At 35.1% G+C, this 26,195-nt stretch overlaps 1 protein-coding gene across 1 annotated transcript in view; it reads left to right on the forward strand.

Moving 5' to 3' along the window:
- Positions 1–26,195, forward strand: part of LOC149565657 (floral homeotic protein AGAMOUS-like) — an 80,797-nt gene that overhangs the window by 29,105 nt on the left and 25,497 nt on the right. Inside the window, exons 2-4 of the mRNA XM_089816364.1 lie at positions 7,764–7,851; positions 7,970–8,031; positions 8,173–8,272. Of these exons, the coding sequence (XP_089672490.1) occupies positions 7,764–7,851; positions 7,970–8,031; positions 8,173–8,272 (250 nt within the window). The remainder of the gene's footprint in view (positions 1–7,763; positions 7,852–7,969; positions 8,032–8,172; positions 8,273–26,195) is intronic.

Below are 26,195 nucleotides of genomic sequence, written 5' to 3' on the forward strand. Positions count from 1 at the left end.
AAACTTAAATAGAGCTCCATGTGCAATTAAATGATCCAAATCAATGAGCACACATGCCAAATCCTTCAGATCAAAGTTCACAGACACAATCTTCAAAAATTTTCTATAAATTAAGAGCACACGACCCAACAGTCACCAAAATGGCTCTAACTTTGAGACAATTACACCCATTATCATGCACACTTAGTAGAAGGTTCCTCAATATGCCTCAAACACATCCCCAACTGTGTGAACTATAACTCTAGAAATTTGAGCTTGAAGCCCTACATATAGGATTGTTGACTTCCCTATAATGCTCCTGCATTGATTCCTCATGTGTATTACAAAGCTTCTTTTTTTGTTTACATATATATTGTATATATGTATGTATGTATGTATGTATGTATTAATGTATGTATGTATATGTATCTATATGTATGTATGTATGTATATGAGCCCTTAATAATTGATACTTGATTCTTTTTCTACTTGTTGGAGGATAGGTATATTTTTTTATTGCATCCTATTATTATTGAAAAAAGAGGTGTGCATTTCTACCCTCACTTTTCACATAATGGTTGTAGAAGATGATGATTACTATATCTCGAAAGTTTGGGTAGTTATAAGTAAGAGACATTGGAGAAAGAAAATATAAATTGTATTTAATTAAGCCCCTCCAATTGTTGAGAATTGTGTCTCAACCTTGCAAGCTTTTTTTAGAAAACTCTAGAAATTTTTTAGAAAATTCTAGAATTTGTTTGTGGTAGTTTTCCACATCTTTACGAGTTGAAAAATAGTGTATGAGTTGTTAAAAATGTGTCTAGTCTCTAGAAAAATGTAGATGGGCTCATTATATGAATTTTATGGGGTTCTAAACTAGAGGACAAAATTATGGACGAAAATAGTATCCTTGGAGTTACAAATTACTAGTGAGTAACATCTGGCATAATTTTTTTTCCCATGGTTTTGGCCCATGGTTTTGTAAAATCACAAATGGTTTCCAAGTGGAAAATCACTATAAAATGAGGGCTTGGATAGGTGTTTGAATCATCAAGTTCAATTTGCAAGACTAGTGCTAGAAGGAGTCTCTCTAAGTCCAAGTCTATGTTCAAAGTATGGTGATGCACTTTTGTGAGAACTTGCATTGCAAGTGTATTGCAATCTTCAATATTTGAGAATACATTGTGCAGGTTTTGGAGAGTCAAGTTTTTGTACCGAAAGGGTTTCCCCATGGTAATCACTGTGTTATGCATTCAGTGTTATTTTTTATTAAGATATTATGCATTTTTTGAGATCTCTACAATAGTTAGTTGAATTTGGATAATTGTTCTCTCAAAGATTAGTGTAGGAAGCAATTCCATGCACCTTTGCTGCCTTACAAGTGGTATCAAAGTTTGGCTAGTTTTGGTTATATTTGTTGGGTATAGGGTTTTTTGAGCTAATCAAGGTTTAATTGGGAGCTTGTGCAGAGGTTTTAATTTCTATGTTGTAGGATTACAAATATGGCAAGCATATCAGGGAGGATTGATGTAGAGAACTTTTTTGACACAAAATTTAAGATGTGAAAGTTGAAGATGGAAGATCTATTGAATGATCAAGATCTATGGGATGCAATTAACTGGAATAAGCTAAGGCCTATAGATTCAACTTCGATCATACAGTATGATATGATAGATAGAAAAGCTAAAGGTTTCATTAGATTGTGTCTTGCACACTCTATTCTAATTAATGTCCATGAAGAACCTATCATGAAGAAGCTTTGGAAGAAGCTAAGTGACATCTATTAAGCAAAATCACTTGTGAAAAATATTTTCTTGAGGAAGAAGTTGTATTCCTTAAGAATGGAAGAAGGTGGACATATTTTTGCGCATTTTGAAAGTTTTCATATGTGGGTGACTTAGTTAACCTCAATTGGGGTGTCGATGGATGAAGAAGAAAGGTGTTGAATCTTCCTATGTTCATCGCTAGACTCATGGGATAGTCTTGTCATGGCCATAGGGAGCAATTCAATTCTCTTGAAGATGCAAGACATTGTTGGTTCTCTACTTTTTGAAGAGATGAGAAGGAAGGTCTCTTTGAATGCCAAAGAGGCTTTGAGTGTTTAAGGAAGACCAAAAGAAAGAGAAAAGAATGAGAAGCAACATGGCTATTCTAAGTCCAAGAATAAGGGGAGATCAAAGTCTTATGGTAAGTCCAAGGTAATTTGTTGGAATTGTGGCAAACTTGGACAATTCCAAAAGGACTACAAAGAGGAAAAGAAAAATAAGAAGCTAGATTTTGATTCTTAGTCCAAGAAGGAAGATGGAGATGATTTCATTATATCCTTGGCTACTCATGTAGGTGAAAATGCATGGTTGATAGACTCAGGTCCATCATTTCACATGACTCTTAATAGAAATTGGTTTAGTAAGTATGAAATTTTTTATGGTGGTCAGGTCTATTTGGGTGATAACTCAGTTCTTGATATTGTTGGTCATAGAAGTATTCCTGTGAAATTTTCTAATGGTAGAATTAGAAGATTTGATGGTGTCTTGCATATCCTAGGAATATCAAGGAATTTTTTATTTGTTAGCAAACTAATAGATGCAAGTGTGCATGTACAATTTTTTGAAGCAGGTGTGAAAATGGTGAGAGGTGCTATGGTAATAGCAAGAGGAAGTAGATTTGGTACATTGGACCATCTTGATGCATACATGCTCTAGTGTAATGGTACTTTTGATAAGATTGTGAAGAGGACTACTTTGGTTGAGAAGGAGAGGGTTTCTCTTTTAACATATGGCCATGGTTTTTGGGTACTCAAGGGTGTTCTATCTACTGAATCAAGGTTACCTATAGAGAAGACTATGTTATGGCACCAGAGACTTGGCCACATAGGTGACAAAGGTCTACAAACCTTAAGGAATAAAAATGTTATTGATGGGTTGAATGACTGCAATCTTTATTTTGATATTTGTGAGCATTGTATCTATGGTAAACAAAACCATGTTTAGTTTTACTCAAGTTCTCTTAAGTCCTCATGTATTTTGGATCTAATCTATTTGAATGTATTTGGTCCAGTTGATGTTCCTTCTATTGCTGGATCAATTTATCATGTTTCCTTCATTGATGATTTCAGTACAAGAACATGGGTTTATTTTCTTAGTAGTAAAGCTAAAGTTTTCAATCATTTCAAGGAATTTAAAGAAATGGTTGAGTTGTAGAGTAAAAAGAAGATAAATTGTTTGAGAAATGATAATGGTAGTGAATTTTTTTCCAATGATTTCAAAACACTTTTTAAAGATTGTGGTATTAAAAGAGAGAAGAAAACTTTGTATTCTCCACAATAGAATGGAATTGCAGAAAGAATGATCAAGACCTTGATGGAGAAGGCTAGGAGTATGCTAAGTGGAGCTAGAATAGAAAAAAAAATTTGGGTTGAAGCTGTAGCCATGTTGCCTACTATAAAACACCAATGGAATCATGTTCAGGCCACAAACCTTCACTTATACATCTAAGAGTTTTTGGTTGTGAGGCATATGCTCATGTGCCAAAGGAGAAGTAGACAAAATTGGACAACAAAGCTATCAAATGTATCTTCATCAGATATAGTTACAGTGTGAAAGGATACAAGATTTGGGATCCTATTACACAAAAGGTTTTTTGTTCTAAAAGTGTTATATTTAGAGAATTTAAGGCTTCTTCTATTATAGTGTAGCCAAAATGGATAGAAGGAAAGAAATATGTGATTCAACTTCCTTCTACACTTGAGAAAGTTGAATCGAGGCCTTTAGAAAGATAAGATGTTAAAGAGAGTTGTACAAGTTCTAAATCATTAGAGGAAGAGGGAGAACTTGATCATGAACCTGAACCTAAACCTAAACTAGAACCAAATCTTATTCAAAGGTCTAGTAGACAAAGGAAAGAACTTGAAAGGTATGGATATTCTCCTGATGATTGGAGGTGTATATTTGCTTTAAATGCTAATATTGATGAACCAAAATCTATAGAAGAGGCTCTTGGTACAAATGATTCAAAGTCCTAGAAAATTTCCATGGAAGAAGAGATGGTAGCTCTTAAGAGGAATGCCACATGAGACCTTGTATGATTTCCTGAAGGACGAAAGCCTATTGGTTGTAAAAGGGTGTTCAAAAGGAAGATGCATTCAAATGGAAGCATTGAGAAGTATAAACCATGTTTGGTTGCAAAAGGTTACTCCAAGGTTGTAGAAATTGATTATGGTGAAATTTTTTCTCCTATAGAAAAAATGACATCCATTCAATTTTTACTTTTTATTGCAACAGCTTATGATCTAGAAGCTGAGTAGATAGATGTAAAGACAACTTTCTTTCATAGAGATTTGGAGGAAAAAAATTATATGACACAGTGATAGCACTTTATTATGAAAGGTAAAAATCATTTGGTCTATAAATTGAAGAAATCCTTGTATAGTCTAAAACAAAGTCCTAGGATGTGGTAACAAAAGTTTGATACATATGTATTGAGTTTGGGATTTGTGTGATCCAAATCTGATCACTATATATACTAAAAGTTTGATGGTGATTATTTCCTAGTAATGGTTTTATATGTTGAAGACATATTGTTTATTGGCAAAGGAAAAGGTTTGATTGCATAATTAAAATCTTAGTGTTTAGCAAAGTTTGAAATGAAATATTTTGGTGTAGCAAGGTACATTCTAGGAATAGAGATTATACGAGATAGACAAAATAGAAAGTTTTGGCTAGGCCAAAGTAAGTATGTTGGTAATATTCTAAGAAGATTCAATATACAGGATTCCAAACCATTAAGTGTTCCTATTACTATGAGAAGAAAGCTTTCTAGCTCACAATGCCCTTCATCCCTATTGGAGATGGAAGAGATAAGTCAAGTACCATATCAGAGTGTTGTTGGAAGTTTGATACATGCTATGGTCTATAAAATACCAGACATTGCCTAAGTAGTGGGAGTACTTTTCCATTACATGTCTAATCTAGGAAGAGCACATTTAGATGTAGTAAAAAGAGTTTTTAGATACTTGCGAGGTACCTCAGAGTACTCGATATGTTTTCATCGAACAAGAAATGAGCATTCCCTAGATATTCGAAGCTATATGGATTTAGATTGGGCTGATGATGTTGATAGTAGAAGATCCCCCAGTACATATGTGTTTATATTATTTGGTGATGCAATCAATTGGATGAGCAAGTGACAAGTTGTAGTTGCTTTGTCCATTATAGAGGCATAGTACATGGTAGCTACTCATGCCTACAAGTAAGCCATCTTGCATAAGAGACTATGTTCAGATATAGAGTTTAAATAGGGTACAATGAGAATTTATAGTAACAATCAGAGTGCAATTTGCTTAGCAAAGAACCTAACATTTCATTCTAGGACCAAGCACATTGATGTACAATATCATTTTGTGAGAGATATGGTCAAGGGTGGCAAGGTGAAATCTTTGGTGAATGTTGTTGATGCATTAACTAAGCCTGTGAGCACAGAGAAGTTTAGATGGTGTTTGGAGTTTATGGGTCTCTCAGCCCCTAGTAATTAAATCCATGAAACTTTAGATCCCTTGACTCTTGGAAGGTGTTCAAAAAGTGGGAGAATGTTGAAATTTGTGTCTCAACCTTGCAAGCTTTTTCCATAACACTCTAGAATTTTTTTAGATTTTTTCAGAATTTTCTTGTGGTAGTTTTTCACATGTTTATGAGCTGGAAAATGGTGTATGAGTTGTTAAAATTGTGTCTAGTTTCTAGAACAATGTAGAAGGGCTATTTTTAGAGTGTAAATAACTCATTTTATGAGAATCTAAACTAAAGGACAAAATTATGGAAGAAAATAGTATTCTTGGAGTTACAAATTACAAGTGGGTAACATTTGGCATGGTTGTTTTGCCCATGGTTTTGTAAAACCACAAATGGTTTCCAAGTCACAAATCACTATAAAAGGAGGGCTTGGGGAGGTGTTTGAATCATCAAGTTTAGTTTGCAAGACTAGTGCTAGAAGGAGTCTCTCTAAGTCCAAGTTTGAGTTTGAGTTATGGTAATCATTGTGTTATGCATCCATTCTTATTTTTTATTAAGTTATTATGCATTTCTTGAGATCTTTGCAATAGTTAGTTGAATTTGCATAATTGTCCTCTCAAATATTAGTGTTGGAAGTGATTTTGTGCACCTTTGCTTCCTTACATAACAAGTGTTGATGTTGTTCTTAAGATACTTAGTGACCAATTTTATAATATTACAAGAAAAGAAAAGGAGGGGTTTCAAAAGTATTAATAAAAGGTATTTAAAAAATTAGGGATGCATAGTCAATCATTTATGCTAATGAAATTGGAATGGTTAAGGTTGAATTTGGAGAAGATCATGATTTAAGTACAATGCTCCCAAATATATTTAGTGGACCCCATAACATGTTTCAACATATTACTAATTCAAAAGATAGTTTTCTAAATAACACAATTGTTGTCTCTTTAGTAGAAATTCAAACAAAAGCTCTAAATTAAGATTACTGACAATAGTCATGTTGATGAAATATTATTGGTAAAAATGATTTTTCTAATGATGGAGATAAAATTTGTGATCATTATGATGATATTGGTCCACATTGATGCATTCCACCTCTTTTAGACTATGAAGATAAATGTGAGGACTCTTATCCAATAGCTTGATCAAGTGACATCACGTCGTTATAATTTTTCCCTCTCATTTGGTAAGGGAAGGAACATTGGGAATATTTCAGATTCAAGTTTAAGTGGATTGCAATTATAATAATTCAATGTATACCATTCAAGTTTAAGTGTGTAGCACTTACAACAATTCAAAATCTAGCATTTTCAATTAAATGTACACAACAAGTCCATTGCACCTGATGTGTGCTTTGATCAAATTGTAATATGGATAGAACAAGTTCACAACACCCAATGTGTGTTATTTTATTACACTTAATGTGTGCTAATATTAAATTGTAATACATGAAGAAAACAAGTTTATTGCACCAAATGTGTGCTATTTTTCAGTGATTATATGAACAAAATAAGTTAAAAACAAAAGACTTCAAAAAAAATTTGAAAAATTAAGGGCCACCAATAAGCAATAGAATGAAGTATAAAAGTTCAAACAGATTTAAATCCTGTCATAGTAACAAAATTTCAAAAGATGATCAAAGTTCAATATATTAGACGTAAGCTTAATAATTATTTATGAAATGAATCTCTATGAATAAGATACATTAAAATTTTGATAATGTTTTGATTATCTTCTAAGATACATTAAAATTTTGATAATGTTTTGATTATCTTCTAATACAACAGATTTTTGTACCTAACAGTGTTGATGCGTGGTGTTCGAGATTGTCGGTTTGTAAAATTATTGTTACATGTATTTCGATCTCTTGAAAGCTCTTCTGCTATGCTCGTGTTTATTCATCTCTGTCATATCGTGTGTTTATTATAACTGTAAGAATATTTGCAACCCATTATTCTATCATCTGTGCTGGCTAATCTGAATATTTATAGCTCATTATTCTAGTATCGTCGAGATTCATCCTTAACTCTTTTCAGAATGAATGATCTAAAAAATTAATTTTATGGCTACTAAGGATCACTTCATAGTGCTAGTGCGTTTAAACATTGGTCTACATTCTATTTGAAATTTTATTCATGCTCTCTTGAATATGCATGCTCTCTTGAAGTGAATATTAATATCAGTTGTAAGGACTTGCAAATTCTATTACTGTTTTACTGATCTATGTCTTCCATTTTTTATAACAGTGTTTTGAATGTTTCTCTGTCTCTGTGTTGTTAGCATGGAGAGAGTAATTCAGAAGTACATGGGAAGTCATAATCAGAAACTGCTGAAGCCTTACACTCTTTCTACAGACGGTGATCTGGAGGTGAATATTTCAATCATTACAAGAAATTAAAACAGCGACGTATGCTGGGTCAATTGTTTTTTAACAGTTCTGTCGTTTTACTAGGCAACCTCTAATTATATGTTGTTAATCTGAAAAGCATTGGCAAGAGGAGGCAACTAAACTCAGACAACAGAGGGACAGTCTAGCATATGCGATCAGGTTTGGCTCTGGGTTCACCTTGTAGTGTACTTCTACAGATATATATTTAGCTGTAACCCTTAAATTGATGGCTAAAATCTATCTGAATCTTGACTCTTACATATGAATGTTGAAATTTGAAAAAATAGAGTTTTCTGACAGGCAACTGATGGGAGAATCTCTTCCATCATCAAATATTCGTGATCTCGAGCAGCTTGAAATTAAGTTGGAGAAGGCGCTTGGCTGCATAAGATCAAAGAAGGTACGTCATATGAAGAATGAGAATTTCCAATACTCATTGCTAATGCTTATTTTATGTGAGGTGGGGGATATGGAGTTTAGAAAATGTTCTGGGTGTATCTTTTCTGACTTCCTTTCATACATAGGTTTTTCTAAAAGTATGTATCTTCTTTGGGTTTTGATTATTAAAAGTGTTCTTTAAGGGTCGGTTTGGTTTAAGGATTGGTTTGGTTGCATAGGAAATTAGGAATATATTTTTTATTTTTCATTTAATGTGTCAATTAGAAAAGGGAATAGGAATGCATATTTTTATTTATTTCTTATTATAGGTATAGTCATTTCTATTTCAATATGCATTCCTATTCTCAATTCTTATGCCTATAACCAAATAGACCATAAGGAATTCAATTCATTTTAGAAATATTTTTAAACAAAAAATTGATTATCTTAGTTTTAATCTAAGCTTAAATTCAACCTTTCCAACTGGAATTTTAGTTTTCACTAAAGAATGTTTCTTAAGGAATTTTAATAAAAATTCAAAACAATATCTTCCATATTACAAACCTTAACAAGATCATTGTTGCACATATTTATATTAGTTTAAATCATTGTATTATATGGGAAAAGAGACCATGGACTAATAATAGACTTATTAACCTAAGCTATTCCTCCCACACAATATAAGAGATGTGTAAGTAAATTAGTTACTATCCATTATGAAGTGTCAAGCTATTCATATCCAAAATCTGCATTCATATATTTTATTTGATAATTTCTAATTTTTGATATTAATAGCATCCAAAAGAAGGTGACTGCAACCATGGTTAAACCATTAACAACACATTAATAGAAAAATACTATCAACATACCAATAAATTCAGCCAAGATAGATTCATACGTATTCACATAACCACTATTAACCATGCCAAAACTACCAATGGAAAGCATCATCTGAACATAAGTAACAAAATATCCAACTTAACTAACAAAGTATCTACTAGAGTGCATAAAATTATTCTAAAATATATAACCTAGACTATTTGCAAAACTACTAGTATAACCACTATAGAGTTTATACAAAAGAAATATAGAATCTTCAAGGCTGAATGACTTGGTAAAAAAGTATTAGTTGGACATACCAATAGTTGAGAGTCATCAATAGAAAATAAAAAGCACAAGGCCTTAGCATTGGTCGTCTTCTTCCCTTTGATGACCAGCAAGAAGCCATAAAGCTTAGCAAAGTCCTCTACACTAAGGTCATCCTCTTCATTCTTTTGCTATAAGACTTGGAGAGTGACAACAACAACATGAATTACCTTACAAGAAAACTTGGTAAAAATGGTGAAACTCTTATGCAAGGCTTCAAATTTCTCTTGAAGTGTTACTGCTTGATCTTGTTGACATTAATAGAGAGCTCCTTGCAACTAGCACAACGTCCTTTCCTAGCTTTAGCAACATGAATCTACACCAACATGGGGTCACTAGAAATAATTTTCCTTATATTTTAATCAACATGCACATGGGAAGTTACCATCATTGACGAGTCATCATTCTGTTCTCTTGGAGAAGGGACCGCTCTAGAAGTGAAGTCTGTCATATTCATAGTGAAACTAGTAGATAAATGGGTAATTTACTAGCTAACCTTTTTCTTGTTTCTCTTATTCTTAATTTCATCCGATGTTGAGCTAGTCTTGTCCAACTCTTCCTCCTTCCCCACTCTCTTATTCAATTTTTTCTCTTGTTTTGATAATTGTTTGTTAAGTGTATAAAAAATGTCATTAAAGGATTCAATTGATTTAAGTCATTTTTTCAAATAAGAAGAAATTTATTATCTGTATTCAAAGCTAAGCTTAAAATTGACATTTCTAGCTAGAATTTTAGTTTTCATTAAAGAATATTCATTTAGTTTGTCAAGGAACATCCTTCCATAATTACAAACCTTAAGTAGACCATTCTTGCAGGTTTTCACATTATTTTAAATCAATGAAATTAATGGTAAAAGAGACCATGGACTAATAATAAATGACTTAACTTAAGGTTTTCCTCTCACACAAGATAAGATAGGTTTAAAAGATTTAGTTACTATCGGCCATGAAGAGTCAAGGTATTCATATCCAAAATCTATGCTTGTTTTTTTTTTTTTTTTTTTGGGAATTTTTGTTGACTGTATATGATAATTTTTTGTGTCGTGTATGCATGTAAACACTCAATTAACCTAATTAGAGTTGGATATGCCTCATAGCCAAAAAAATCTATGTTGTCTCAATGAAGACTTTTGATCTAACCATTCCTTTGTAGATGTCATACCATAGAGAGCATAAGTAGAAGATGTATTTATAATGTGGAAAGTAGTGACAACAACTTCAATCTAAATTACTTGTTCAAGACTATAACTACTCATGAGACTCCTAGCTTGCAACAACAACATCATGTACAATTTTTTTCTAAACCTATTCTATTATAATTAATATGGATTGTCTTCTAGTTATGAAAGCCACAATATTTTCAAAATCTATCAAAATCATTTGAGAAAAATCCACCTTCATTATTAGTTATGAGGTTTTGTTCTCTTCCTAGTAGACCATAATTCAATTATCACTTAAAATTATTTGAAATGATTGAATACATCTATTTTATATTCTATAAATCATTCACATACTCTCTTTTTTAATGAATCAGTCCTTATATTAAAAAAAAAAAAATAATAATAAAGTTACATATTCACAAAAAAATGGACCAGGGGAAATAGGATCATCCCACGAGTTCATATGGCCTAAGGCTAGATATCAACTATTCAACAAAATAAAGACTTCAAAAAATAAAAAGCCTCAAGATGCTAGCACAGTACTAATCAAGGGAGGAGGATCCTTATCATCATATCCCCACCTGAGGGTGGGGTGGGTAGATGGCTTAGGGAGAGCCCATCCATCAACAGTAGCATCATCATCTTCTTCTTTTTCTTCCTCAGGCCTGTGAAGAGAAATGGCTAAATTCAACTAAGCAAACACCTACTTTGGGTTTGAATGTGTAGAGGGCCAACCAATAGTAGGAGTAGTAGGAGGAGCCATTGGGTACCACCCCAAATCAGACCTCTAAGGAGGTGAGGCAGAGTGGTTCCAACCACTAGAGCCTCTAGGAGAGTAGCACTAACCAGAAGTACCACCCCTGTAGTTGAGAGCAAGGCTTGTGTGAGTGGTGAGAAGAACTACTATGTTCTTGATGACAATCATGAGGAGTGTTACAGTCATCGAAGGTAAAATTTGGTAGAACACAAGCTATCATACAGGGGCATTTCCCCAATGTTCCAATAGATCCTATAGGTGAGCCACCTCCAGAGCCACTTCATCTGTTTGTACTTGAATTTTCAACATGACATTGTTATAAATGCATGCTTTAGCATACATAGCAACATTAATGTCAAGTGTGTTATTAGCAAAAATAACAACACTGAGATCTTTCCAAATGGTAAATAAGATATCCAATCTAAAAGCATGCCATATTTGGGAGTACTTGAAGGGAATCTAGGTGTTGTCACCTAAAACAATCATATGCCAAGAGAAAGGTTCTAGGGAAAAGGGGCAAAAGAGATCACGGCTCCATCACCAATAACACTGAGCCCCTTAACAAAACCAAAAAATATGCAAAAAAGTCTTTGGTTGACTAGAGAAAGGGAAAAGGGCAATGCAAGTTAGGAACACCTAGGTGTTGTAGCTAGGAGCCTAAAGGCAAGCCCTAGAAAAGAATACACCAGGTGAAATGTGCAATTTTAGGGTCAGTAATGGTTTTCCACATAGTGGAAAACCTATGACTCCAAGTACAGTGAGAAGATTGCAAATGGCATCTTTGGTTGAGAATTTTGGCCATGGGCAAGTGAGGAACTACCCATCGGTAGCCTAGCCTAGGCTTATAGCTAGTTACCAGAATGGCTAGATACTCTAGTCTTTCCACCAAGTGTGAGAGGACTAAATGCCAAGTTTATGTGACAAATGTGGAGGCACCACAGAAACTAGAAGACCAAAAGTCTCTCAATGTGGATGAGTGAGCCAGAATTGCACTTTCATGTCCTCCCATGACCATAAGCTCATAGTAACTCTAGAGAAAAGATCTTTAGGGGTTCTTATGCTATATTTAAAAAAATGAAGAGCACTAGCCCCATGTACTTTGGCCAGGGGAACACCTTCGATAGAAAATAATGGTGACCACTACATATTATATTGGTTCATGGAGAGCCCATCTCTGAACCCGTCACCAACCTAGTGAAGCTAAGGCTTAACTACTTCCTAGGCTTTCCAAATACTCTTGGCAGAAAAAGTGCCTTGAATCTAAATAGGTTCAGTGGTCATAAGAAAGATCTAAAAACTAATCCCCTTCCAGGCTAGCCTGTGAGCCAGAATGCCTAAAGAAATGCAATGCCACAAAAAAATCTTCCAAGCTTCATTGCCAAAAAGATCTTGAAAAACCCATTTTGCACAAAGAGCAATACATTGCTTTTGGGTAGACAACAAGCCTAGGCTACAAACTCATTAGGAAGACAACAAAAATCCCAGGTAACTCTATGAAAGTCCTAGTGAGAAGTATCTGAAGCCCAAAGGAAGTCACGTAGCATCACTCAAGTTTGAGATAAGAGGCCTTTGAAGTATCTCAACAAGAAGAGTAGTACACATGGGTGGCGGCCATCACCTAGGAAGAAATCTAGAATTTGCTCGCAAGGGAGAGAGGTTTGGCAATCCAATATTCCAACTTCTTCTCTATTAACACAAGGACCGCATTTTAGAGCTTAATAATAGAAACTTGAAATTCAAAAGGGATGCCTAGAAAATGATAAAATTAACCATGTTAGACCCATTTCCATTGATAATGCCCAAGCCAAACAGGTAGGGAAAGGGAAGAATGCCTATAACAAAGGTTTTTGTGCCATCATATAGAAGATCCTGAAGATAGATAGAAGGTGTCAAGAAATTGAAGAGAAAAGGCAACATTCTACTCATCGCTAATGAGAGTGAGGAAGGAGTCATCCACAAAATGGCCATTCACAAGCTGATCAAGGGAGTTTGAAAGGGAAATACCATGGACCCTCCCTTGTGAGATGGTATTTGTGAGCAAGTACCCAAAACCTTTAGTAGCCAATACATCAAGAGAGGTGCCATAGGATAGCCTTGTCAAATTGAATGATAAAGCCCAAAGGCTTGAGACTAATGGACATTAATAGAGAAGCAAGCAAAGGAATACCCAAAAGGCATCTAGATTAACTACAGAAAAGTAGGGCCAAACCCAAGTGCTTGAAGCAATGCAAGAATGAAAGGCCACTCAATTTGGTCATAAGCTTTGGCAAAATCAATCTTAAGAAAGATGACTTGTTTCTTGGAGTATTGAGCCCATTCCATCCCTTCACATACATCAATTATATTGTCCAGGATATATTGAGATTTGATAAAACCCATTTGTTTAGGGTGAGTAATCTAAGGAAGAAGATGATGGATTTTAAGAGAGAGAACCTTGGAAATGATTTTGTAAAAGATATTCAATAAGGTGATGGGCCTCCAATTACATATATCATTAGGGTCACTTTCCTTAGGTATGAATTTGATATTTCCCTTATTAATAATATTTCCTAAAGAGCAAGAACTATAGGCTTCAAGGTAAACCTTATGTCGGTCTAGTCTGATCTCTTCCCAAAAGGCTTTGTAAAATTCACAAGGGAAATTGTCACAATTAGGGGCCTTATCATCATCCATGGAGAAAATAGCATCCTTGAGGTATGCTAAAGGGAGCTTCTGCTTCTAGAGCAAGAGTTTTAGGAGTGACAACCAAACAAGCATAAAAGGCTTGATTTTGGGCTTTCAAAGGGCCTTGCACTATGAAAACTTTTTCATAGTGGTGAAAAAAAGGTTGGAAAATGTTAGGAAGCTCACAAAATGAGTGTTGACCCTCCTGAATGCATTTGATCCCAACCATAGAATGGTGAACCCTCAATGCATTAAAAAAATTCTTGGAAACTTGATCTCTAACCTCCAACCAATGTAGGCAAGCTTTGAGTTAAGCTCCCTAGGTAGTATAGTTATTTGTAACCTACTTTTGGTGGTAGAGGTTGGCAAGCTAAACTTGGAGATCTGTGTCAAATGGATTCATGGGTAGAGCTTCAATGGCTATACAAAGATCTTTGGTAGTGGCCTCATATGATCTCTTGCAGTAAGTGGCCAACTATCTTCCATAAATGTGAAGAATCCTCACACTACAATCAATGGCATTATTCTACCATTAAATCCACCCAGAAGTGGATTGTGGCCCAGGTTCAAGACTCCATGTTTGTAAAATATGAGAGGCAGTGGGTAGATGTGATGGTAAGGAGATATTAAGGTAAAACTAAAATTTACAATTATGAGGAGGGGGAAAATGCTAGCTAATGGATAAGTGAATGGGAAAAATGGTCAAAAAGAGTCACATCAAGGAGTGGATTGCTAGGTTGCATACTCATATGAGAAAAGGGAAAAAGGGACTGAGAAAAAATCATAGCATGGTCTACCCTTTTAAGAACCCTATTAGATCCCTCTCGAAATTTGGACCAAGTGTACCAAATGCCATCAAGTCAGCAGTGGTGAATATTGGGATCAAAAAGACCCACTTGTTCTACATGTAAAACCAAGCTTCTCTCTCTCTCTCCAGCTAACCATCTAAAAGATAGAAGAACCACTTTATAAATAGCCAACTTAACCATATTGAAATCTCTGTAGAATATCTAGGTGATAGGTGACAAATGATCAATTAGCCACCTCCACAGGTATGAATGCTCAACTGCACCATTAGGAGCATAGACATTGACAATGCCAAAAGAATGATTTTGAAATGATAGAAAAATTGAAGTAATTCACAGCATGGGGTCAGAACCATGAGAAATAAAAAAAGGAAAAATTCAATGGGAGAGGAGAGTGACCCACCTTGACTAGCTTCATTCTTAGAGGCAAAACTAACACCATTTGGCCATATAACATGGCAGGCTAAGTTGAGAAGAAACCTAGAGACTTTGACTTCTTGCAGGGACAATACATAAATATTGCTAAGCCTACGCTTGGTATCAGGAACATAATATTTTTGAGGGAATCTATTAGCCCCCACACATTCCATGAGAGGAAATTCATTATAAACTAGCTTACATGTTCTCCTTGTCCCCAAGAGAGGAGAAGCTATTATGCAATAAAGTGGAGGATTCAAATGAGGGATCACCAAAAGAAATGCATCTTCATTTATCCCCATTGATAGAGACAACATTTCAGCCTTCAGGGCTTCAAGAGCAACAAAGAGATTGAGAGGAAATCATAGAAGCTACTTGAGGTGCATGAACCCAACTAGCTTGAACCTCAAGCTATTCTATCCCTATGACATAGGGTTTGAAATACGTAGTGGTGCAACCATGGGAAGCTCGAGAGCCACGGGAACAAGAGGAGCTAGATTGGAGATGAGACAGCTAGGTTCCTTAGAAACTAGGCTTGGTTTAATAGTGCCCTTACTTTTCTTAACAACTATCATCCATTTATCTTTTTTTATTTTTGGATTCGGCTTGGTTTCTTGGACTAGAGAGGGATTGCACTCAAGAAGAGGACAATCCTTTATCTTATGGCTAGCAGATTGATAGGAATATCAAGTATTCAGGAGGTTCAGGTAAAGCACCTTTGGATAAAGGTGGTAGCACCAATCTAAATTTCCAATGATTCTTTAAGGTCTCTGGATAGGTCGACCTCAACACAAACCCTTCACTAAGGGAGGGCATTGAAAAATTTATTTTGTTCCATGCAAGTCACTTTGCTCATAGGTTGGGAAATTTTTGGGAGGAAATACAAGCAAGAGATGGGAAACCTAGGGAGCTCTACCCAAAATGGAACCCTAAGTCTACTGTCATCTAAGATGTAGAAGTCTTGAGACCATCTCTAAAAAACAAGTAGAGATGAGGAAACTATCCATGACCCATGGTTGAAAATGCTCTTAGCCTAGGAGGGGTTACCAAAACAAAATAGGAAAAAATCCCTTAATGGGGCTTTGAATCCCTTCAAGGTGAATCCGTTGGGGGGTACATGCCTTGGTGATCCATTCATACAGTGTCTTTCAGATGGAGTGTGACCAACAAAATACCCAAAAAGGGTTTCAGTTTCTAGTCATTGACAAGAAGATTCAAAAGTAGAGATATTCAAAACTAGGTTGGGAGAGGAATTACCTCATGGAACACCTTGGTCACAAACTTGCATGGGCATTTGATCAGTGGGACCATTCTCGAATGTAGCAACAACTCCAGCACTAGCAACAATTGCTAGGCCGGAGAGGGCCAAGGCCATTGTATCCTAAAATGAATTATTGCAATAAATGAGGAATGACAAGTGGTGTAGTAGAAATGGTTTAGATGAAAATTGTACAAACCCTAGTAGAGAACATTTCCATTAGAGCTTCTTTTGAATGACCTGCACATCCTTTTTCAATATACATCTATAAATGAAACCTAATATATATCTTTTCCAATGGAAAGAACCTCTAGAAGACTAAACACATTGTAATGAATAATATCTAACACAAAAAATAGTTTATGATGATTGTGTAATTGAGTAATTGTAATGCTAGTAAAATTTAAAATTAAGATTACTATCACTTGAAGAAATAGAATGATGAGATTAGTAAGACCAGTTTCTGCCTAGGTAGGAAAGGGCTTTCAAAGTTGTAGATTTTTAGAGAAGGTTAGACATAGAGGTCATGGAAGAAAAAAATTGAGTAATGGTGCCCTCTTTCAAAACTAATTTGCCAAAAAAAAATCATAAAAATGTAGTGGTTCAATTTCCTAAACCTTTCTTTATCAATCCATGATTTAACATTGGGTTATACCAAAAGCAATTGAAGAAGCTAATGTTTGATATTTGTGTCCATGGCTAGGTTGATGGGAATGATATAGAACAAGAAAGAATAGTTCAATAAGAAATCAACTAAAAGGGCTCTAGGAGGAGTCTCAACATTCAAAAGAGGAGAATGCTCATTAGCAATCAGCAAGAACCCAACTGTGATTTCCAAACAAGATCTAGAGGGTCTCCAAAAATGATCTCCCTTCAAACCAAAATATAAGTTAAAAATATACCTGAATGGATGTTTTCAAAAATGGAAGAAGAAAGGGAAAATGGCAGGTGAGCACGAGAAGGAAACTTGAGTTTGGAAAAACAAATCATTGGATCCAGTGCCAGAAGCTACACAATTTGTTACATCAGATCCATAGGGCTATCTGGAAATCACTCTTGGTAGATCTAATCTTGCCACATACATGTTTCTTGAGGAGTACAAATCTTATGTGAAAAATCTCATCTCTTAATCCTCTAGAAGATACTGGAAATTGGGTTTTATCTAATTGGAATGGAGTGAAAGAGGTGTTGACCTTTGATGAGGATTCATCTTTATTTATAGTTCTTTTTGTTCTCCTCGATTCAGAGATTTAGTTCACAAATTTAAGTGATGATTTTGTATGGGTTGTGGTCTTGTTTTTTATGTATTTAGATCGCAATAAAAAATGGGGGGTTGACCATATGGCACAGAGGATTGGGGACTAGCTGGTCATTACTCCCTACTATCTAGCCAATCTATTTTCTATACATCAAAAAAACTAAAAACATCTTAACATTTAACCCCATAACATTACACTTCAAAATAAAAATATCCATTATACTATCTCTAGCATGTATAAAATGCCAAAAAAAATCCAGTAGCCTAGATTACAAGAACTGCTTATAAAATGATTAACATCCACAACAACTATAAATGCCACCAAGGGCATAGAGTTCATAGTTAACCATAAGATTACAAAAAATAAAATAATATAAAGCATCAAGGTGAGCTCCCCTCCTCCTCTAGGTCAGGTCTTCCTTTTCATCGGGATCCTCCATGACCGATTTCTCCACCTCCTCCTTGATGGGTTTCTCTAGAAAAGTCTAGAGCCAATTGTCCACTAAGTTGTAGAGGGAGCGAGTGGTATCATTCTCTTTTCCCTCGTCCCACTAGTCCTTTTCCACCTATAGAAAATAAAGAGTGGTGGTCATCGAGTGCATAACTATAATAGAGAACTCGATAAGGGTTTCAACCTTTCAACACAAGGCTTCCTAATTATCATCTACATCATGCATCGAATTCTCTAGCCTATCCAACTAGGTTTTACTATGATGCCCCTTCCCTCTCCCTTAGCAACATCCTTCATTAGGGATGTGATATCTTCCCCTAAGCTTTTACCTAGTGAAGAGTTGGCTTCCATGGTGTTTGAAATGTAGGACAAGCCTAGAACCTCATTACCCCCCGAACTAGGATGCATGAACTTCCTCTTTCTTTTGGTGGATCTCCTTTAACTCTCTATGGACTCAAAACTCACCTCCTTTTCGGGGGGTGTCTTAAATTTTTCCATTTTAAGACTTTTGTTAGACCTCCTCCAAGCTTTATTACTCCCCACAGTATCAATATTAGAGTCAATAATGCTGACATTTTTCCTATTACTTAGGGGTTTTTTGTCCCCCTTCTTTGAGGCCAAACTTGGGCTAAGGTCTATGGAGACTTGGTGAGTAAAAGTGGCAAGAGGGTTAACAAGTAGAGGTAGATTGAGGGAAAGTTGGAACTTGTTAAGTTTAAACATGAAGGCCTAGTGTAGAATATAAAATGGTCTTCCTTCCTCTTTTTCATAACATTGAACACACTATCCTCCATCAAATGAAATATAAGGTACAAGAAGGAAATCAAGTCTTGCTTCCTAAAATGGTATAGAATAGGAAAATGGTAATAATACAACACCTAATGCTAATATTTGAGGGTTATTTATCACATAATGGTGTAGCACACAATGTCCTAGAACTTTGGTAGGTCCTCCCTAGAAAAACCACCCCTCATGCGAATAGGATCCTCCTTAGGGTGGAAGAATTTTCTCAATGTCATTTCATCATAAACCCTAGCCTCCTTACACCTACTCATGCCCTGTAGAGACAACCCATAATTTTTGTGACAAGTTCATCTCTCATTTAGAACACCACCCTAATAATTTTTACCTTCCTATTATTCCAGTGTTGACGAATTGTAGGGACACATGCTCATCATACACACACAAATAAAAATCAAGAAAATTTGAATGCTTGTAAATTTCTTTATATCAATAGTCCCAAGTGCAACATGTACAAGGGTTGCTTGCTCAGTTTAGGTATACTCTTTCATCAATGGCATGGCATGACTCAAGAATATTCAAAGAAGTCATAGGGAAATAAGGGTGTACATAAACATTATCAACTGCTCTATTTTTTAAATATTGGAGCATGCATTGCATCTTTGAGAAATCTGGGCTAAATTCGATGTGTCAAATTAAAGTAATGATTTAGAAGCATTTTGAATTCAATAGAAGCATTTTGAAGGCGATAAAAATGGGGGATAGAACTTACCTGGATCACACTACTTGTAGAAGTCCTCCACATATGATTGAAGCCACATATACATAAATACTAAAATGCTTTGCCCCACATGTGAAAAATATAATATAGTTTGTCAGAAAAGAAGAAGATAATGCAAGCATAGAAGCATGTTAAAACAACACAAAAATAAGTCATTTGCATAATGTAATGATATTGGTGTAAATTTATAAAGGCATATCCATGTATATATACTTAAAAATATAAACAATATAAGCATGTACTTTTTTACTGAAAAAATACAACAATTGGAAAATAAAAAACCATAATTTTATAGATGAAATATTTAATGAATTATACTTAAATAGCAGAAACATACAATGCAAAATCATCAAAATTGAAACTAGGATTGGAAAATTAAATTGTTTTTTTTACAAATGATCAAACATAAAATAACTAAAAATGGAGGGAAATGCTAAAATAGCTTAATCAAACAAATAAAATGGCACACAAGGCAATTTCACAATAAATTGGGGATGTGAAGAAAAAATATTACAAGTGAACTTTAATTTTAAGAAAATTGAGAAAAACATCTACAATAAGAGCTAAAAACATAATGTAATGATATTGGTGTAATTTTTAAATTATTTTTTAGAATATTTGTGTAAATTTTTAAAAGCATATCTATGTATATATATTGAAAAAAATAAAAGTATAAAAATATTTTTCTGTTACCAAAAATATGCAACAATTGGAAAATAAAAATCCATATTTTATGGATGAAACATTAAATGAATTATACTTAAATAACAGAAACATACAATGCAAAATCATCAAAATTGAAACTAGGATGAAAAAAAAAAATTTAAAATTTATTTTAGAAATTATGAAACATTAAATAAGTAAAAATGGAGGGAAATGCTAAAATTGCTTAGTCAAGCAAAAAAATGGCACACAAGGTGATTTCACAATAAATTAGGGATGTGAAGAAAAAATATTAGGAGTGAACTTTAATTTTAAGAAAAGCAAGAAAAGGATGTACAATAAGGACTAAAAGTTCTACACAACTAGTTTTTAGCCCTAGATTGTATGAACTAAATAAATAGATACATCAAGGTGATTTCACAATAAATTGGGGATGTGAAGAAAAAATATTTGGAGTGAACTTTAATTTTAAGAAAAGAAAGAAAAGGATGTACAATAAGGACTAAAAGTTCTATACAACTACTTTTTAGCCCTATATTGTATGAATTAAATAAATAGATACATTTGTAACCCTCATTTATTATACAAATAACATGTAGATTTCTACATTAAAACTCACAAAAACTAGGTATAGACTATGCAAATTCCAAGAAATTTTTAGTCGAGAAAATTAGTCCCGCGCAGTGTTAGAACTTTCCTTGAGAATCAAAAAGTGTCAGCACGATTGATTTTCTGCAAATTTTATCCCCTAAATAGTAAAGAACTTAGAGCAAACAAAACAGAATAACATAATAGATGCTTAAATTTAATTTTAGGTGCTTTGTAATTTAAATAAAAATAATAGATCTCAAAAATATTAGACAAAAATGTTAGATCAACTTTCAGAATTCAAAGAGAAATTAAGAAGAAAATTTGGCTCCCCTTCCCTGTTTTTCCTCGCGTACCACACCACAATCAAACTAATTAAAAATTGTAAGGGAAAATAGGCCGCACATTGCACGGAAAAAAATCAATTTGCATGACAAGATTATCAATTTGCTTAATACTGCAAACAAAAAAAGTATAACAAATCATTATTTAAATATTTAAAAAAATACAATGAATTAAGATAATGTCACTTTAAAAAGCATTGCATTTCAAATATCAGAATTAGTTTGGGAGAATTTTAAAACCTAGTTTCTTTAAGGAATTCCACCTACTTACTGCTTTATAATTTTATAAAGTTGTAAAATTATTATGTTAGTCATTATAGTTTTGAACCATTTTTGTAAGGAATTAACTCTGAATGCTTGCTGATGTATAACATTATGAAATTAGAAAGAAATATGAAATGAAAAACAAATATTCTCCAGCCTACAACTAATCTAGAAACCCTAAACTTCTAAATCAGAACAAGACGGAAAAAGGCCAACACCATAACAATAGTCGAAAATAGGAGTAAAAGAAAGAATGAAAGTGGAAAATACAAAACAAACTAGTAGTACTGAGGGCTTTGATCAAAGCAGCTCTTCGTCCTTTAAAGATTCACAGAAAGGTCTTGTGTCAGTTAGTGGATGCTCCGCAGTAAACTTTGTCAAGTAGTAAAGACACATAAGTAAATAGAACATAAAATGGGCATCGCATAAAAGAAGAAGCTTTCAATACTCTTCTATTTAATCTAAGCATTCAGCCTTCGGTCTGCCCAACCCCGAAAAACAAACTTTGTTGTTGTTTCTGCTCTAACAGAGCCGAAATGCTTACAAAATTATGATTATACAATTTAAGTTGATGATGCCACATAACAGTGTGAACTGTGTCTACAATCTCTAGATACGTTTTTTCTTCTAATTTTTAACTTAAAAGTTAAACAGACTGCCACCAAAATTGGAAGGAGCCAATCATAATAAAATAGCAATAAAAATATAAAATTAAGTTTTAATAGAATTATTTGATATCACCATAGCTTATAAAGATTAATTGGAGATAAGCAAGCGGAACCTTTACTCTCGGCGCTACTAATAAATCATTTCTAAATAATTTCGTTTTCAAAAAGATCAAAAATAAAATAACATAATACACAAAACAAGAAATAACCTAAATCTAATACTTAATCTTTCAAGAAGGCGTCCAAGTATCTTTAACAAAAGAAAGAAATGTGGTTGCTTCTGCCCATCCGTCGAGAATTAGCAAGCAGGACAACAAAGATACAATGCATAAATAAAACTAAATGTATGCGACCTAGCCACTAAGGAGCTACATGAAAGTATGGCAAAAGGAGGCCGTACCCAAACTCATACTGTCGTCACAAAACAAGATAATGTACCAACGTTTGGAATTACAATATTGAACAGAAAACTAACAGCACTCGCATGAATGGGAATGATATAGAGAAGAAGAAGCGGGGGAAAAAAACGGTCTGCAAATGAACAAGTAGAAATACAATTATTTTAAGCTAGATCACAACGCAATAAGAGATCACATCATACTCGAGCCACCAGGAACTAGTATGGGTTTATGGAGGAGCATGCGGAATTCGGGACACTTTTAGTGGGGGCTCCTGAACATGTTTACGGAGCATAGCCTATCTATAAAGACTTTGGAAGCGATTCATTTCCATATACATTGCATAACTGGTTCGTTGTCTCATTAGTACTTCAATCCTTGTAAGAACAACTTTGTGATGATGCACATACAACCAATCACAATCTGACTCGACACAGGAACCCAAACAAACAACTACGAGTGTTACTTGAGTTAGCTTGCACAACTGTTCATCCATATGTGATTATTGAGTAATTGATTATTTTCATAACTAATTTGTTAGAGTAGGGAAAATAATTGACCTGCTTTAGAAGCTACAGAAACCAATTTTGTTATTGGTTGTTGGATTGTTTTAATCTCAACTGGTAACTGAGAATCAATCTTGGTTATTGGTTTTCCAATAGGAGCAGTATAAAAAAGGGGGTCGGAGTGTTTGAAGTATACAAGTTTAAGAAACATTTGCACTCTTAGCAAATGAATTCATAGTGATAGCAATTAGTCTTTCTGTGTTAGCAAGGGATGAGTGAGGTAATATCAATAGGAGAAACTGGGAGGTTGTAGTAGTGATTTTGCCGAAGTTTAATATATTCCTCATCTGTGGAATTGAGCTTTCCTTAGGAGTTTTTCCAAGGACTATTTATCCCAAAATATTGTGTTCATTGTGTTGCCTATTTCTTTCCATATATTGATTGCTGAAGTTGCACTTGTGTTATTTTTCGATATTAATTGTGAATTAATTTTGGGCAATTAAATAATTGTTTAAGATATAAGATTGACAAAAAGAGGGGTAAAAATTTATTAAGACAAAAAAGAATACAACAAGGAGAGCTCAACAAGGAGCTTGATCCAAGATCATCAAATTCTTGCACCATCTCAAAGGACAGTTGCCTCCTATCCCTAATATTCCAACCCGGATCATGAATAGAAGCCCATTTGGCTAAACAATCAGTAGTTCTATTCCATTCACGAGGAATATACGTGAACCTAATGAACTGAAAAGAGGAAGAGAAGAAAAGAATCTGCTTAACAATAGTGGCCAGCTGCCAACTAACATCCTCAAGCTCTTGCGAAGAAAGCATTTTCACCACCACCTGTGAATCAGATTCACAGATAATCTTACTCCATCCCTGCAAGCAACACTGTTCCACGACATATAAAATAGCCCGAGCTTCCATGAGATTGTTAGTATAATCACCCTTATGAACTGAGAAATTTTTTTTAACATCCCCAGAACTACAACGAGCCACTCTGCCAATACCAGCCGGACTAGGATTCCCACGGGAAGAACCATCAATGTTAATTTTCAGAACTCCACAGGGAGGAGGAGTCTAGTGCCCATCCCGGTTAACCCGACCCTTCCTCTGATGCTGAAGCTTCCTGGACATAGAAGGAAACCTATGAGCTACAGACCCATCCTGCAGATGAAAATTGAGGCGATTACAGATAGCAAGATCAACCAGATCCATACCCCCATCAAGCTCACACTTCACAAGAATAGTTTCCTGAAGAGAATGTGATATTTTCCACCAAAGATGCAAAACACCAAGCCGAACATCTTGGAATATACAACCATTCCTCTCCAACCAGATATGCCAAAGCATGAAAGATGGGCCAGCAATCCAAGCAGCATGGAGAGAAGAAGACTTGGAGGGAGCACTACCCAAGAGGGCCCAGAACTCAGGCAAAGAGGAAGCATGCCGACAAGAGCAACCCCAAGTGCTCCACCAAAGGTGCCATATTTGAGTAGAATAGGAGCAATGGAAGAACATATGGGAGACAGACTCCTCTCCATTACCACACAAAACACAATAAGAGGGGCCCTGAAATCCACGTTTACAAAGATTATCCTAGGTAAGACAATGGTTGTGACCCACTAGCCACATGAAAAAATAGCACTTGGACCAAGAAACTTTTTTCCAAACTTGCTTCCACCAAGGGACCTCAACATCCCCAAATAATTGTCTAGTTATCTCCTGATACCCAGCAAAGACATGATATTTACCAGACAAGGTACCGCCCCAAGCCAAAACATCTGGACCAAGAAAAGAAGAACACTCTCTAGAGGCCAGAATTTGAGAAAGCTCCTGACGATCCATGTCTGTACCTCCAGGAGGCCAATCAGAAGAATGCTTCCATCTGTAACCAACAACAGGTCCCAATTGATAAGGAGTCTTGTAATGAGCCACTTTATCCCATCCAGCGGCAAGAAAAGAGTCACAAAGAGGCTGAAGATGAGGGTATATGGATAAAATGGAAGGGAATCCATCCCAAGCATTAGACCAAAAAAAATCTTGAGAACCTCCTTTACATATCCAAAACAGACCCCTCTTCACCAACATCGCACCTATCTTCAAAGTATGCCAAACCATTGAGCCACGACCTTCAAGAGGAAGTGCAGAAACAGAGTAAGGATCAACACCATGAAAATATTTATGAGTGATAATACAAGCCCAAAGTTGATGTTGTCCAGAGCACCATCACCAATAAAGTTTAGCAGCCAAAGCTTGACTACTCAATAGAGCAGATCGAAGACCAAGACCACCCTCCTTTTTAGGCCTACAAACAGTTTCCCAATTAACCAAGCTCCATTTAGTACTATGCAAATTACCACTCCAAAGGAATTGTCAAGAAAGAGCATCAAACTCCTTGAGAAAGTAAATAGGTGCAGTGTGAACCATGCTTCTATAAGTAGGAAGAGCTTGGATAACAGCTTGAAGAAGAGTAACCCGGGCAGCAGTAGAAATCCATCTATGAGTCCAATGATTTACCTTATCCTGAAGCTTGGTAATAAAATTTTGCCAGAAGAGACGTGGCTGCCTGGAAACAACAATAGGAATGCCAAGATAAGTCAAAGGAAGTGATCCTATCTGAAACCGTAGGATGCCAACAATCCTGTGCTGAATAGAATCAGGAGTGTTAAAAAAGTAAATGGAAGATTTGTGCTCATTAACTTTTTGGCCTGAAGCTGCCAAATAAACGTCCAAAGCATGTTGAAAGGCTTCAGCTTCCTTGATCCTAGCAAGACTGGCAAGAGCAGAATCATCAACAAATTGAAGATGGGAAAGAGAAGGTAAGTCATTACCCCACTGCCAGCCTTGAATAGAATTCTGGGACACCTAATGCGTAATGAATCTACCCAAGCCTTCAGCCATGATGATGAATAGATATGGGGAGAGAGGGTCACCCTGGCGGGGGCCTCTAGAAGCACCAAATAGTTGAGAAGGTTGACCATTAATAAGGATAGAAAAAGAGGCAGAAGTAACACAACTCATAATCCAACTCACCCAGTCAGAGCTAAATCCAAAAGAAAGAAGAATACTCTTT

This window comes from Cupressus sempervirens, chromosome 3 (genome assembly GCF_028749045.1).
Source record: "Cupressus sempervirens isolate cs-2001-9-10 chromosome 3, ASM2874904v1, whole genome shotgun sequence".
Classification (NCBI taxonomy): Eukaryota; Viridiplantae; Streptophyta; class Pinopsida; order Cupressales; family Cupressaceae; genus Cupressus; species Cupressus sempervirens.